This window comes from Amblyomma mixtum, chromosome 2 (genome assembly GCF_055824585.1).
Source record: "Amblyomma mixtum isolate Tamu chromosome 2, ASM5582458v1, whole genome shotgun sequence".
NCBI classification, from domain to species: Eukaryota; Metazoa; Arthropoda; class Arachnida; order Ixodida; family Ixodidae; genus Amblyomma; species Amblyomma mixtum.
Genome location: NC_143013.1, coordinates 172,078,766 through 172,094,220, shown reverse-complemented (window position 1 = coordinate 172,094,220; position 15,455 = coordinate 172,078,766). Strand labels below are relative to the sequence as shown.

Genomic DNA, 15,455 nt, shown 5'->3' with positions numbered 1-15,455 from the left:
CGTACATATACTCATTGCTTTCACGCACACGAACAAACGTGTCTCTCTCAGTTTCATGGGTAGGTCGGGTGATTGTCACATGGATTGCATGGTTTGCTGCCTCACTCTTTGGCTTGTTGCCCACTGACCTGCTTGACTGGTTGTTTCTCTCATCCGTTGCTCCGACAGCCTCACTGATTAGCGGATTGGCTAGTTGACTGACTGATGGATTGACTGATTGAGTGGCTGACTGAGTGACAGTGATTGAATGAGCGGTATCAGTCTTTCGCACCCTTCAACCGACGTAAACAGCGCATACGTGCAGATGGACCTATCGCAGTGACGAGGCGAGCGGCATACCGAAGGAGGAGGCGGGCCGGGGTGCGCGGGACTCTTCCCGCGACGACGCCTTGCGCAGCGAGATGCTCTTCCGGGGAAGCGAGCGGCGGTCGGGCGACGTCGATGCCGCCGCCCCCGCGGCGCTCTGCGTCGAGACGCTCGTGTCCGACAGGATGCGCGGCTTTTCAACCACGTCTCCGGGCCTGCGCACGCGCGCCAAACAAGCAGAAGCCATGTACACGGGGCTCCCACGTGAAAGGGAACAGCCATATCGCTAACAAAGGAATTCTGCTGTAACTTCTAGGTAAAAGATGAAAACGTTCCAAGGGCCGTCATTCGTCCCAAGGAAACTTAATTGGACGCAAGGAAAATATGTGCTTTTCGCTGATAACCACGGAATATAGTCATTGGTCCAATGTTGTAGTAATCCTCCAAGGTGGAGTAGATTTGTAATAAGGGAGTAATTACTCATTGACATCCATCCAAGCGCAGCCATACGGCTACAAAGGAAAACTATACAGCTTCCACTGAAACTTCGCAGTTAAAGAAAAATTCGTCCTGGTCCAAGGGTTCGAACCCGGGTCCACCTCTTCACCGGAGCAGTCGCCCTTCCAACTAAGCTAACCAGGACAGCTAGCATATGGTAGGGGGAGAGCGAACTGATCAATAACTCGAAGTGGGAAAGGTGTTGGTCCAATGTTTTAGGGGAGCCCCGCTAAGGTGGAGTAGTATTGGAGTTGTAGGTGGAGTAGGTATTGAGAGGAAGCAGAATACCCCTAACAGACTAGCATCACATGTTCATACACTAAACGTGAAAAAAAGTTGCGGGAGTGTGCAGGCTGTGGCCACGTGATCGTGTTTCATGATGGTTTGGTTTAATAGGGTTTAACGGTCCAGAGCGACTGAGGCTATGAGGAATACCGTATTGGAGGGCTCCGGATAATTTCGACCACCTGGGGTTCTTTAGCGTGCACTGATATCACGCAGTACACGGGCCTGTAGCATTCCACCTCCATAGAAATACGACCGCCGCGGTCCGAGTTCATGAACCTGAGAGCAGCTATAGTCGGATGCAAGTCAAGAACGCAGCGGCTTTTCCCACACCCCCTACCAGCCAATGGCGTCGGTTGATTCTCATGACCCTGCTAGCGTGACAGTGCAAGGAGCGGCGTCACAATCCAGGGAGGGGACTAGACCAGACAATGGAAGGAGAAGACCATTCCTTTTCATCTCTTTGGCGCTAGCATGCTCACGAGAATCGGCCGACGTCGTTGGATGTAGGGTTCTTTGAAAGGGATAATCCGCTTCGTTCTTCAGTTGTATCCGACTGTGGTGAAAGAAACTACCACTGTCACTTCTTCACCCCCGGGCGGAGCAGTATGGCTGGGAGGTTTCCTTTCTTCAAGTAACTGCTGCTCTCTCCTTCGTACCTTGATAGCGTGCCAAGTGGGCGCATGCGCATACTCACACGTATGCGGCGTACTCGTCGGCGCCAAAGTCGACCACCGACGCCCTGCGGCCCAGGCTGCCGCGGCCCACAGCGCCTCGGCCGACGCCCCCAAAGCGGGGCACGGCGCCCGGCTGCCTCAGAATCGAGGCGCGCCGCTGCATCATCGCTGGCCCTGGGGCCTCCACGGGTGTCAGCGACTGGTCGTCCGCCGAGGCCTCTTTCTGGGCGCGGGTCGCATGCTCCGTCGCATTCCGCTCGGCGGGGAAGCACGCGTGCCGCTGGCGACAGAAGTGACGCTCTAGTCAGCCTTCGCTTTGAATCTTGGTGCGAGGGGCACGGCTTTGTCGTGTTCTCGAAGGATTCCTCTAAAGTCTCCATCATCAGCGAAGCTGTGCCCACTGCCTCTCTCATGTCAATCCCCTATCTCGTGCCAGCTTCCGGGCACCTATCCCCGCAAACTTCCTACTTTCATCCGTAAATTGCTACGCTTGCCTTCTCTTGAAATGCACTCCGTTACCCCTATAGGGACCATCGGTTATTTATCTTCGCATCGCATTTCATGCCCTGCTCGTGCCCATTCCTTTTTCTTGGCTTCTTGAATGGCTATGCAGGATGCGTTGTTGGGCAAGTTGGTTCATATTGCTTTAGAATGGCTATGTACAATTCCTCGTATTTGTAGAGGAGCTTCGTGCATGTTTTGTAAAGCGAGCGTGGCGCCACGTTAAATACACCGTTCATCCTCTCTGAGCCTGAAGATCGCATAAAAGATTGATTTCAAGAAGCTTTGGCGACGCTGCTCTCTCATATCAGCGGCATTGCACTTGGAGGCTGCCAGGTTGGAGTTTTAGTCAAGTCGCTTGTTTCAGAAGTGAACTTGTGCTCTTTCATGACTCATTTATTATTATTATTATTATTATTATTATTATTATTATTATTATTATTATTATTATTATTATTATTATTATTATTATTATGTAGACCGCATTGCAGATACTCACATACGGGACACAACAGAAACAAGCAGTATGGTCATAGGCGTTGTAAGTTGTTGAGGTGCCAGACCAAGAACGAATAATCTAACGAACTCAGAGATTAGGCGAAGCTAGCAGCGTTACTTGACCTTACTTTTAAAGCAATAGTGTTAAGGACCCCGTGCCGCAGAAAAACCAGCGTAGGCGTTGTCGTCATTCCTGTAACACAAACATCTTCAAGAAACGGAATAGTTTAAATAGTGGAATAAACCAGTGCTAAAGCATTAAGATTGGTCGCAAACTCTTAGAATAGTTTAAATATGCAAATTCATTGCATCTACCGCAAGGCCACTGCCTGGGTTTCGGCCTAATCACCTGGCCGAAACATGGAATGAATCCAAGGACTTGGCCATTTCTTTATGCTTGGAGAATTTGGCCGTAACTATAAAAAAAATGCAACATTGAAAGACCGCATAGGGTTGGTCGTTTTCAGAAAAATGCAAAAGGCGAGGTTGTTGGGAAGTTCCGCCTTTTTAAAGAAAAAGAATCTGTTCTTGCTTCAGGGAATATGCCGAATATTACCAACTACGCTGTGCGAGATCTTTCCTTGCCCATGCGCCAGGCTCGCAAAACTTTTTTGGAATTTGTGAAGGCAGAAAGATCTTCCTACAAGACACTGTACGACAAACTCTTGCTTTACGGCTGTGGGTACGTTTATAACGCAGTTATCTGACACTGTTGTTAAGTCGAAAAGTGATAGCGCAATTGTCATAGATGGAGACAGGCGCCTGAGTGGCTTCTATTCCAATTTCCCACAAACAGATCATCATGATGAACTAAACTTTTTGCTAATGAACTGCAGGAGCACAAAAAATAAAATCATCGCACTTGCTAGCCTTATTCTATCGGTGGAAGCTCAAGTTGTAATTGGTACCGAATCTTTGCTGGATGAAAGCGTCAGTAATGCAGAAGTCGTTTCATTTGGGTTTGAGGCATATAGGAAAGACCGGGACCAGCATGGTGGCGGTGTTTTTCTTTTAGTCGATGAAGCACTCCCATGCGCCCAAGTTAAAATAAGCTATGTTGTATATGAAAGTGTATAGCGTGAGCATGTTACACAATCGTGAACATACTGCGCTGGGGATCATATTATCGAAGTCCAGGTGACAACAACATTGGACCGCGACAGTCGCTCTGTGACACTATCTTTCTGACGATTTCAACATGCCTCATGTGCGTCTGGTTAACAATCTTCCCGTTGCTAGTTGTCGGTCTGCTCACTAGTTTGAATTTAACAGCATGGTTGCCAAGGACGGCCTAGTATCAGTCAGCCGATTTCCCAGCTCAGCAGTACTAAGATACAGCTTCAAGACTCGATTAAATTTGCTCGAACTACAGCAGCATGGTGCAGACTGCCTTGGCTCTACATGGTGTTAGAGACTATTACGCTGATCTAGCTCGTATATCGTTCAGGAAGCCATGCACCGTTGCCAGTCCACAGATAGGCCTTTATCACACAGCCAACACGCCTAGATCTAGAGGGCTACTATCAGGAGTTTTTGATTGTCAGTACATGATAAAATGTTGAGGCCCTATGACAGCTTTTTAGGAACGCACTTAATGCACCCGTAGGGGAGTGTATAGCGTCTAAAATCTTCGTTTGCTGCCAATAGCGAAACAAGCCGTGGTTCACCGGAGGAGTCGAACGTCTTTAAAACCGCAGACCCGACTCCTTCAGAGGTATATTGGAAACAAAAACGCTGAATTATTTAGCAAAGCTGATTAAATAAGAATTGAAATTAAAGTAAGAATAATGCATGCCAAGGGGACACATTGCTTTACCATAAGCAATAAATTTAAGGGCCACCGAAAGAAATTATGAAAATTTGTAATAATTTCCTTTTAGTTTTTTTGAATGGTTTTGTGGGGGTTTAACGTCTCAAAGCGACTCAGGCTATGAGGGACGCCGTAGTGAAGGGCTCCGAAAATTTCGAGCACCAAATAAATAAATAAATAAATAAATAAATAAATAAATAAATAAATAAATAAATAAATAAATAAATAAAAACAAATTTCCTGTGTTATGCCACATAACCAACGGTAATTACTTAATTCAGTGTAGTTGTTGCAGTGATAACGATGTCATCTGCAGTTACCTTGTCCGCGGAACGGAAATGGAATGTTCTACACCCTTTCGCGCTGAGTTACTTGCAATGGATTATCATCTGGAACTTGCTGACCAATTCTAACGCCACTTGAAGTTACAGAAATTAAGGGAACATTTGATAGGAAAGTGATGGTCTTGCTACTGTTGTCTTTGATTTTGAGGTAACGTTGAAAAAAACAATACAAGTTTTCATGTTTCAGAAGAAGGCACTGGCGTACTTTTAGGCCGGTGCTGAAACTGGCGGCCGCTCACTTCGACAAGGTAAACAAAATAATTAAATTAAATAAAATAAATAAATAAATAAAATTTTACATCGAAATACTGCGATCATGAATGGAAACTACGCGAGACGCAATGTCGTACTGATGCTTTCAAGCACTGTTTCTTTCCGCATACCATCAATAAATGGAATAAGCTGCCTCATGCTGCTGTTGAATGTCGGTCTGAGAATGCTTTTCGTGCACTACTGTCCAGCCTAAGGCGTGCGTGAATGCTCACATACACTTTATCGCCTTTTCTCTGTTTTGCATTGGTACCCCCAGTAAACCTGACGTGTTTACACACAGTTGGTACCGCTACTTTCTATTTTCTTCTTCATGGCCATGTATCACTGACGGGGTAGCCCGTGTTTGTTTGACATGTGGTATGCTGTCAAGGCGCTGCAGGGAATTCAAATAAATAAGTAAATAAATAAAATAAAAGGTCACGCACAGGCTTCTTTCATTCATAACTCGGTTGCGAGCGCTACAATGCGGCAGAGCAAGAGCGCAGTGAAATTTTTTTTCGCGCTTTGCGGGCTTTTTTGAACACTAAGGTGACACGCTGCTAAAATAAAACGAATCGGCTGTTTCTAAACCGCCTCTTCAACTTTGCTGTACAGGCTTTGACCTAAAGTTAATATCAGAGGGGCTGCAAAATTATTCTTAGATAATTAACCGAGGAACGAATTAAAAATTGCTCGCTGTTGCGCCACATGACAGTGAATAACAGGTAGTTAGTATGACCCATATGTACCACACTTTTCGATCCTCGCAAGTCGACATGTATGCAGTTTGAGGTGCGTCCGACTCAGCCGTCCTGCATGAGGTGTCTAGAGTTTGTTTCTAAGTAACGACACGGTACGCTGCGTTAAAGGCTTGTCTCGCTTGTCTAGTCGGAGTGGCTCAGCCCGCCTGTCTTACCTCCTTGGCCGCCGCCAGATGGGAAGGACTCTCGTGGATGACCAGCGTGCGCTTTTCTGCGACGCTGGGCGCTTTATCCGACGACGCCTTGTTCTGCTGGTCACCGGGTGCCGGTCCAGTCGGGGACGTGACGGAGGACGGATCGTACGTGCCATCGGAACCCGCCTCTGGCTGGCTATCGCTGGGGGGACTCTTCACGCAGCTAGGAGAGCCGACTAAGTCGGGGCTGGCGACACCACCACGCTCGTGCGGCGAGGTCTTCAAGGTCGCCTGCGCGCCAGTGTCGGGCTTGGGCCCAGCGTCCGCCGAGGGCGCTTCGCCGGCGGAGGGGCTGCAGGCGTCGGGACTTTTGACGGCATCGGCGCCCTCCTCGGCGGCACGTTTTTCCGCGTCCAACCTGCGATCCTTCTTGAGGCTCTTGCGGTCCTTCTTGGTCGATCCTTTCCTGCTGCGCCGGCGCGACTCGAATGCAGCGCTCTCATCGAGCGGCCGGCTGCTGCGTCCCGGACTAGCCATGGCCGACGGGCAGGCCTCCGGACTCAAGATCGCCCCAGGGCTCGCCGCCGTTTCTGCACCTAACGGCGTTTCGTCATTCGGAGCCCCTGCGGGACTGAGGATACTCAGCGCAGCTGTCGTGCTTAAGCATTCGTCGGGGTGCGAAGGCGCTCCCGTTTTGTCGGGACTGGCGACGTTGTGTTGGCTGCCCGCCCTTTTGGACTTCCTCTTGATCGCCGAGCGCGCGGCGGGCTCCTTGCCGCCGCCTTTTGGGTCGTCCTTCGCGCCTTGCTTTGACCGTCGTCTCTGACCGTCCTTCTTTCCGCCACGTTTTATAGTCTTAGTATCCTCGTTCGCGCCGTCGTCGTCACCTTCGACGGCGCGCTTGTCGCCGTCGGTTGTCCGCTGTTTCTCACCGCCCGAAGCCTGAGGCTTGTCATTTGCTCCGTCGTTATGCTGGTTATTGTTTCTGGGGTTCGGTGCATCTCTGGTCCCATGGCGAGCATTGTCTTCTGCCACGGGTTGGTGCTCATCCGCGGCTGTGGCCGTTGGTGCTTCGGTTTCACCTTGAGGGAGTGACGAGCAAGTGACATGATTGGAAGGCTGTGCGGATAACTTGGTTTCTCTTAGTGCAACTAATACCAGGACGATCAGTATTTTAGGACAGTATTGGCAGCGCAGCTTGGTCGCATATAGTTCTTAAAGTACAATCGCTATGAAAAAAAGAGCAGCACTTTGACGTGCTACCGGAGCTGCAGATAGCAACGCTCAGCAAGGCATGTTGCCGGGCTAGTTGGTTTGGCATCTTGAAACTTTGAAAAAAAAAAAAAAAACTACGCTCGGCGCTGTGGTTACCAACGCGCCGATAACAAGTGCCAGGCGTGTTCCCGAAGCATGGCTCTGCGCCAGCCACACGATGCGATTCTCGTCGCTCCGGTGACGTCATTGTGCTAACCTTTCATCGCGACCCTAGGTTACTATCAACGATAAGACACAGCATCCATGCTTCGGTTTTCTCTGAGAGTTGAATATTCGGTACCAGATCTAACTACCTCAGCCTATAGGTTCATGATGACCATATTCCTACACTCTTAGAAAAAAAGGTAGTGAAAACGTAGTAACGGCTGCTGTTACAACCTTTTTTTAACCCCTACTACCTATGTACTATGTTGCTACGACCTTGTTACTACTCGAAAGAAAATTAAGTAGTAACAAGGTAGTAACTTCTGCTGTTACTACGTTTTTTTTGGCAGTTACTACACTTGTACTACCTCATTATAACCCTGGTAGTATCCATTACTACCTTGATCTGGAAATGGATGATCGGAATATGCACGTGTACGTATACTAACATTCCCGGTGACATTGCTACTCAATGCACCATGTTTTTATATAATGAAAAGGGTTTCCTAATTGGCAGCAAATCTAACAAAATTGCCAGTGCTGTTTTTTGTTTTCAATACAATATACGCAGCGCGTATGTGTTCCACTCTTTAGTTTGATTTCTTAATTGCACTTTTTCACCAACCCCAAGCTATTGTGCCTGACTTGTGCTCATTTTTCCTTCTGGTTTACTACAAGATGCACAAAAGTGGGCGTTGAGTTTCTGATGTCGTGTTCATGCACTCCTTGTGACACATTAGAAAGTCACCACGAAGTCAGGTATTTATGTCTTTCGACAATAAAAACTCTGCAGAGACTCTTTTTCGTTAACACAGAAGATTTCCTTATGTCATTGGCCATCAGCCACTGAAAGGTCCTTCTCAACAACATTGTTGTCCCGTGCGAGAATGTAGATGCTGCTGCCACATTTACACGCAATGAAAAGAACAAGAAACAACTGTGGCTGCACATATCACGGCACATAAGTTAACAAGTTAATGTCTGGTGGCGTGGCTTAGTGGTTAGCGTGGTAGGATAGGAAGTACAGAAACAACTTCAGCATAGGAAGTCAAAGGTCCGCGGTTCGAATCCTCCTGAAAGCAGGGCTTTTTTTTCCTTTTTTGTTTTTGCTCGTTTTTTTTTGCTCTTATTTTGCACTATTACTGTCTTATATGCATACGATTCTAATGTGAAAAGTCAGATTATTTCTTAAGGTGTTTTCTCTCGAGAGGTAGTAAATGTTACTACCTCGCAGTTACTACGTACAGTTACTGAGAGGTAGTAAACGTTACTACCTTGCAGTTACTACGTACAGTTACTACCTAGGTAGTCATATATGTGACAGTCGTTACTACCCTAAAATGTAGTAACCTCAACTACCTTTTTTTTTAGAGTGTAGGTTCTTTTGCGGGTTCGATGCCTGAATACGCCAGTAAAGATTCCTGAACGCTGCAAATGACGAGCAGTCTGGCTTAGGCCTAGCGGAACTTTATGAAGAATTGAAATTTAAATCAGCGCTGTATCTTTAATTACCCTAACTCACCATACCGAAGCGCTGGTGCTCTTTTCAACAAATACACTTTGCAATTTCATAAACGATGCGTCTGGAATGTAAAAAAGAAAGACCAGTAACGTCTGCAGTTGATCAAGTTTCCTTCTAATATTCTCAATTTTGAACCAGCAGACGAATCCCTTTTATCTGCGACGTGTGCGACGGACCGGTATGCAAAGGACAAGAGTGCCCACAGCATGCTTCGACTTATGCCGCATGTTGCCATTCCTCACTCGTTTTACCACGAACAATTTATACCGCGTGGTTTTAACATGAAACGCAGGCGAAGAGAGATGTTGCATCTAATGCAACGTACCGAATACTTCGCGAACTTTCGCGGACATTTTTTTTAAAGGCACTCAATTCCGTTCTATTGAAGATGTTCGCATGTTTTTCGCAAAAGAGATTTGATCGCGGTTGCTGTAGTCTCGGCGAAGCGAGAATGAAACCGCGTTCACATCGGTAAGACGGTGCCGATTGCAGGAGTTTGATTGGTCCGCGCTTGCCCGCGCGAGGCAGCGCTGGTTGAGGCAGATCTAGGTTTGGTTTAGGTTTGGTTTGGTTTATGGGGTTTAACGTCCCAAAGCGACTAAGGCTATGAGGGACGCCCTAGTGGAGGGCTCCGGAAATTTCGACCCCCTGGGGTTATTTAACGTGCACCGACATCGGTGCACGTAACAGATCTAGAACGGAGCATTCATTGTTGCATTCCGTCCCTCGAAGTGGCCAGTGAGGTACACGAGAAAGCGAGTGGACCCTCGCGAAAGCGAGTTAAGTGTGCACTTAACAGACGGAAATAGAGGCAGAAAAGGCCACTAATATTAAAAGGGCGCAGCTTAAGAGCTTTTATTACGGCGGCTATAAAAGCACGCCTGACTTCATGTGCCGTCAGTAAAGTTAGAAGTTGCGCGCGCCATTATCCCGTCGTTAGTCTTTTTTTTTCTCTCTCTCTCTCTTTGTAAATCAAGCGCGCGCTTATTTCAAAGATCATGAAGCAACTTGGCCGTGAAAAAGGCTTACTTCATCAGGCTCTCGTCAATTATTACACTAAGGTGGGGGTGAAAGGGTATTCGACTTATGCGCAGTTAGAATTTAACGGGAGGCTTCCCAGTACACTTTATGTTGAACCAAAGCGCTGGTTGGGAGAAATGGGAAGTTCGGGATAAGAGAGTTGGAACAGAGTCTACTCAGAATGCAGGCTGGTATACAGTCAAGGGCCATTTGTGGGTGACCTGTAGCAGGACTGGACTAAATTCCCGGCCAGCATGGAGTGCAACCCCGTAACGTAGCAAAACACTCCTTACGAATGATTTTGTTACACCCTGCCAATGAAAAAGAACCAATGCGCGCAAGGTTGGAGGATAATCTTTCACAGCGTCGAACAAATTTGAAGAAACACAAAGGTGTCGCGGATGGTACCAAAATTTGCCTGTGAACCCCGTCTGAAACTGTTGAGTTCGGATGCACTAGATTTTTGTTGTTTGCCGCATTACGAGCTCGTGATTTGTCAGACAATGCATAACCCAAAATAATGACGAGGCTGGTACTTCGCAAATTCAGAGTTCCGATCGAAACGTCAAGATTTTTTGTCGTTTCTGTTGTCCTTCGCAGTCAGTGAACGTAAGTGGTGATCGTTTGAACAGGCATCCGGACTGTGCATAAGGTGAAAGTTGACACCTGCCAATAGTTTTTTCCGCTGAATAGACAGCGCGAGAGAATTTACCTTTGACCCTGATTGGTTGTCAGAGCTTTTCCATACGTGGATGACTATCTCGTTTCTACTCGCGCGGACAGCATCTCCAAAAAGCTATTTGATACAATACCTATGGCATTGAAGGCTAAACATAGAGCAAAACACTCCGGTGGTTTTCCTCAAGTACTCTGAGGGCGTTGTGTACACTAATCTCTCCTCGTGAGGTGTTGCGACACGCCACTCGGCGCGTCGGCACCTGCTTGAAGGACCACCGAGGCTGAGCGATGGACCCTGCGTTATTCCAACTGGCGATTCGTAGCCGCCACTGCGGTTGTCATCGCCCCTCATTTAAATAACCGTGTTCTTTATGTACGACAACAAATCCTGCAGGCAATTAATGGAGGCAATGTTAGTCGATAAGGAAAAGGAGCAATGTCTGCAGCCTTCCGTCGCACTTCAAGGAGCGTGACACGCACTGTTTACCCGTGTATTTCGAGGACTTTATTGTTTCGTACATTTTGTTTGCCATGCAAGAAGGAACTCTAGGCAATTCATCTGTGCCTTAGTGGAAAATGAGTGGAAGGTCAGCGAATGTGTTGTCCACCTTGTCTGGTCAGAGCTCTTGAAATGAATTGCTACAGTGTGGTATTGAACGTCCCGGAGGTGCACGTGGGTTATAAGCAGGGATTGTACTTTTAAGTTTAAGCTGGAGAAAAAAAATGGCCAAGGTACACCGAATTAAATTTTTGAAAAGGTCAGGATTCTTGACATGCGCACTGAAGCTAGTTGGCCGCTGAGTAGGTGTTACGCACAGTCAAAAGACAGAACTGTGAGCGGAAGTCATGGTCGTAGTGAAACGATGTGCCGTTTGATTAAGTAGCGCAGTTGTGCATTTTTAGCAATCGCTCCGCTACCTAACGTATATCTGCAGGCGGACTGAGAGGCTCCCCATCGCCAACGAACGTCGTCTGCTATAGTGTAGCACTGTACGCTGTCGTCATCCGTTTACCGCAGTTGATTTGCTAAGCACGTTTCTCCACTGCATGTAAGGACGCTCGCAACCATGCGTAACTTTTACAAAGTGCTGCCATGTTCTTGAAGTTCCATCGCTGTCAACAGGCAGACCACTTGATGCCCCGCCCACTTGGTCAACAGCTGGGCGCAATGAAGTGCCAACCCGACTTTTAGAAATGATCTTCATTTTGCGTTTTTGTTCAACGGTTCTATCCTCTAACTTACATCACTTCTTTTTTGGCGATAGAGTTTTTTTTTGCAATTAAGCACGGCTAATCAGTGATTTACTAAGTCATTAACGGCCATTTGTGCTGTAATTACTAGTAAATCAAATGCTCATGTTTACAAGGAAGGTAAAGTAAAGTGATTTTTTTGACCGCACTGTATTACCACATTATATCACGAAAAAAAAAAAGGCAATTAGTGGAAAATAAGGTTAAAACAAAAACGAAAACTGCGTTTTGAAATAAACACCGAAAACAATCCATCATGAAAACTGAAAACCGAAAAATCCAACGCCTAGCTGTACGGGACTCTATGCAATGGAGGGCACCGAATTAACCTAGATTTCCTGTTGTTCCTTAATGTGCGCTGAATCCTCAGCATGCACATTCTTAATTTCGCCGAAGTCGTATTTTAAGAACATTTCGCGAAGTGGACATGGCAGTGCGTTTAGGACTGTCCTCTTCTTTGTCGCCCGCAAACTTTTTGACGCTGCAGAAGCTACGTGGCTAACGCGACATGGTGCCCTAATCTCGCGGACCCTGCCTTAGCACGAACTCGGCAGTAGGCAGAGAAAACACACTAAAGGCTGTTCTTCCTTAAAAGCAGGACATCTTCGGGAGGACACCTGCTGAGTCCCGCGGCCTGGACCACGACCCTAAACATTCCTTTCCATCAAACACGCACGTCGTTCATGCGACGAATAAAGAACCTGACTGGAAAAGGCCTTCAAAAGCAATTACCGTTTTTGTACTTGTCGCCGAGTTCCTGACAGTTCGCGGCGAGTGAGAGACGTTCGACGTTAAGAAGCAAAGAGACAGAAATCGGGCCACCGGAAATTCTGAACAACCAGAAACGCCGGCGGCGAATCAAGAACCATGGGTACAGATGCCTCCGCACTTTACACTTGGATTCCAGAGGGGAAGAATGCGCTTATATCAGAGATCCACATCGCCGAATCTTAAGTGAATCTTTTCTGCGCGAATTATTCGCGTGGCCAAAATATTGCGAGCTTTGAACTATTCACGAAAAACGCGAAAGTATGGGCACTTCAGAACATTTAAGTCGTTAACAGTAATCCAGTGCCAGGAAAATGGTTAGCTTCGCTATCCTGCTGGATCCGTTCGGACTCCTCGCTTCGTTTACCCGTCGCTGCCTGGCGCCACTTACGTGCAAAGGTGGTCAGTTACGTCATAGCGACATAGAGTAGCAGATGGTAACATGCGTAGCTTATAATCGGCCTCATGAAGAGAAAGAAAGTTGAGCTCATCCGTTTCCCATTGTATGTTTCTAGTTACTGGATGCTCTCACCCTTTCACTACATGTGCAGAACAAGCACGAAAGCTAGCGAATGGACGAATGGATGAGAGGGCAGTAGGAGAGGTCTTGATTTTCTGAAACCGGCTGGTACGACTGCATGGCGTTAAACATAAGGAGGCGCTGCATGGTATAATATTACTCTTCTCGTTCGAGTTTGTCACTACAGTGATCCGTAGCGCCAACTGGCTGTTCACGGCGGTAAAGAGATAGTGGCGGCGCCCGCTTCAATGACGAAGAAAGAGAAGGAATGCAATCCGAAGGAATGGTAAAACGGCTCCAGCCTCCGGCGCCGGCTGAACAGTCCATCGACTCCGCGGCATGAACGGCTTCAGTTTTAGCGGTGATGCCAGTGTAATAGCTGACCCCTCAGTTTCTCAGCTGAGCATTCCATAAACTTAAGCGTAACAGCTTTTTTCTGTACAAAAACTCGTGTTCGTACCGAGTGGCCCGTTTGAGTCGGCGACTGTGTTCGTGCGTGCGGCGCCGTCCGCACCGACGGCTTCCGCAGCATGTGCACCTGATTGACCCTGACGAGCTCCTTCGGGGCTGACCTCCGGCTGCCGCTGCTTTTCGTCGTGATGCTGCTGCCCTTTCGTGTGCTTGTGCTCTCCGGTGACTGAAGCCTGCGAAGTCATGAGCGCCACAGTCGCAACACCAGCCTGACACAATTCACCCGTTGGGTTTACAGTACTAACCTGCACGAAGCGGCCGCTGTCAAAAAGCCTGATGCGCATGACTGTAGCTGACTTAAGCTGCAGCATCGACGACAACATAAATCAGAGCAACTAAGGAAGGCATTGCTGTATACTCTCGCACCAAAAATGCGGCAACCTCATAAAAATATAGCCATACGCATTCAGCTCTTCGTGTAGCACACCCGCATCTACTTAATCATACCATCATCGATTATATCTGCGCGTCACAAAAGCGTACGGAGGACTGCAATTATCCACATTGTTTCTCCTAGTTGTCCTTTGTGCTCCTTTGGCAACAAATATAAAATTGCAAGTAGCGCCTGCGTTGTGACGTACGTTCCCTCATTTTCTCTTTGCGCTTACACTACTGATGTACAGATCCCTACAATATGAAAAGGGAGCGTCCGGTTAGCACAATAAGAATAATTTTAAGGCGAAAGCCTTAAAATTATCCGGAAATTTCGACCTCCTGGGGTTCTGTAACAATAATAGACAGGGAGAGATCAGAGTGGATTAGGGAAAGAACTTGCCCTTAATGTAGCTTAGGGGAAATGAAGAGGAGGAATTTAATGAGGAGAAAAGATAACGGATGTTCCCTCAGGCTAAAGGAATGGATTCCAAGAGAAGTCAAGTGCATGGGGGCGGCGTAAAGTCAGGTGGGCGGAAGAGATTAGGAAGTTTGCGGGGGTAAAGTGGCGGAAGGTAGCACAGAACAGGATTAACAGTACAGACACGGGAGGTGCCTCTGTCCTATAATGGACTTGATCCGGATGGTGAGTGTCCACGGATGTGCGAGGCAGTTACTGCACCATTTCCTTTCCTCAAGAAACCAATTTTCAATTTTCTTTTATTAGACAACAGTTCTATTTCGGGTTGCGCGTACGCCAGAAGCCCTGCAAAGCGCAGGCTAAGGTCGCACAGCTCACCTGGTCAACGGAGAGCCTCTCGGGAAGGTTGTGAGAGTACACGGCGAGCTTCTCGAAGAGGCTGTCCACGTCCCGTTTCACCGGGGTGGCCGTGGTCGACCCGGCGCCGGAGCTCTGGCGGCTGAGCGGCGACTCGGCGGCCCCCTGCTGGTCCATGCCCTCCTTGTAGATGACCGAGAACACCCGGTCCACCGCGTACAGCAGCGGCACGCACAGCACCGTGGTCGAGACGAGGGTGGCCCCGAGGAAGGTGGCGCCGCACAGCGAGAGGAAGACGCCGTTGCGCCGCAGGCCGTAGCGGCTGCAGCCCGTGTACGCGATGCGCTTCGCCAGGTCGGTGAGCGAGTCCACCAGAACCACCAGGTAGAGGAGGATCACCATCAGCAGCGCATCCACCTGCGACCGAACAGCGAACAGATGACACCGAAACGAAGCAGGCTCTTACCCCAAATGGATCTCTGCGCGCTTCATCACCCCGCTACATGACACAAATGGACGCCTGCCCCATAGCAAGCAGTGCAGAGTTGAGACGAACGAGCACGGGCGTAGTGCTCATGTACAACTACTTT

The 15,455-nt window shown here is 48.1% G+C and overlaps 1 protein-coding gene across 1 annotated transcript in view; it reads right to left on the bottom strand.

The window, feature by feature from the left end:
- Positions 1–310: 310 nt before the first annotated feature.
- LOC149361620 (uncharacterized) overlaps positions 311–15,455 on the bottom strand; it is a 53,551-nt gene continuing 38,406 nt past the window's right edge. The window contains exons 3-7 of the mRNA XM_089568118.1: positions 14,887–15,282; positions 13,705–13,888; positions 6,088–7,148; positions 1,787–2,046; positions 311–521 (exon numbers count right to left, since the gene is read on the bottom strand). Coding sequence (XP_089424244.1) covers positions 311–521; positions 1,787–2,046; positions 6,088–7,148; positions 13,705–13,888; positions 14,887–15,282 — 2,112 coding nt within the window. The remainder of the gene's footprint in view (positions 522–1,786; positions 2,047–6,087; positions 7,149–13,704; positions 13,889–14,886; positions 15,283–15,455) is intronic.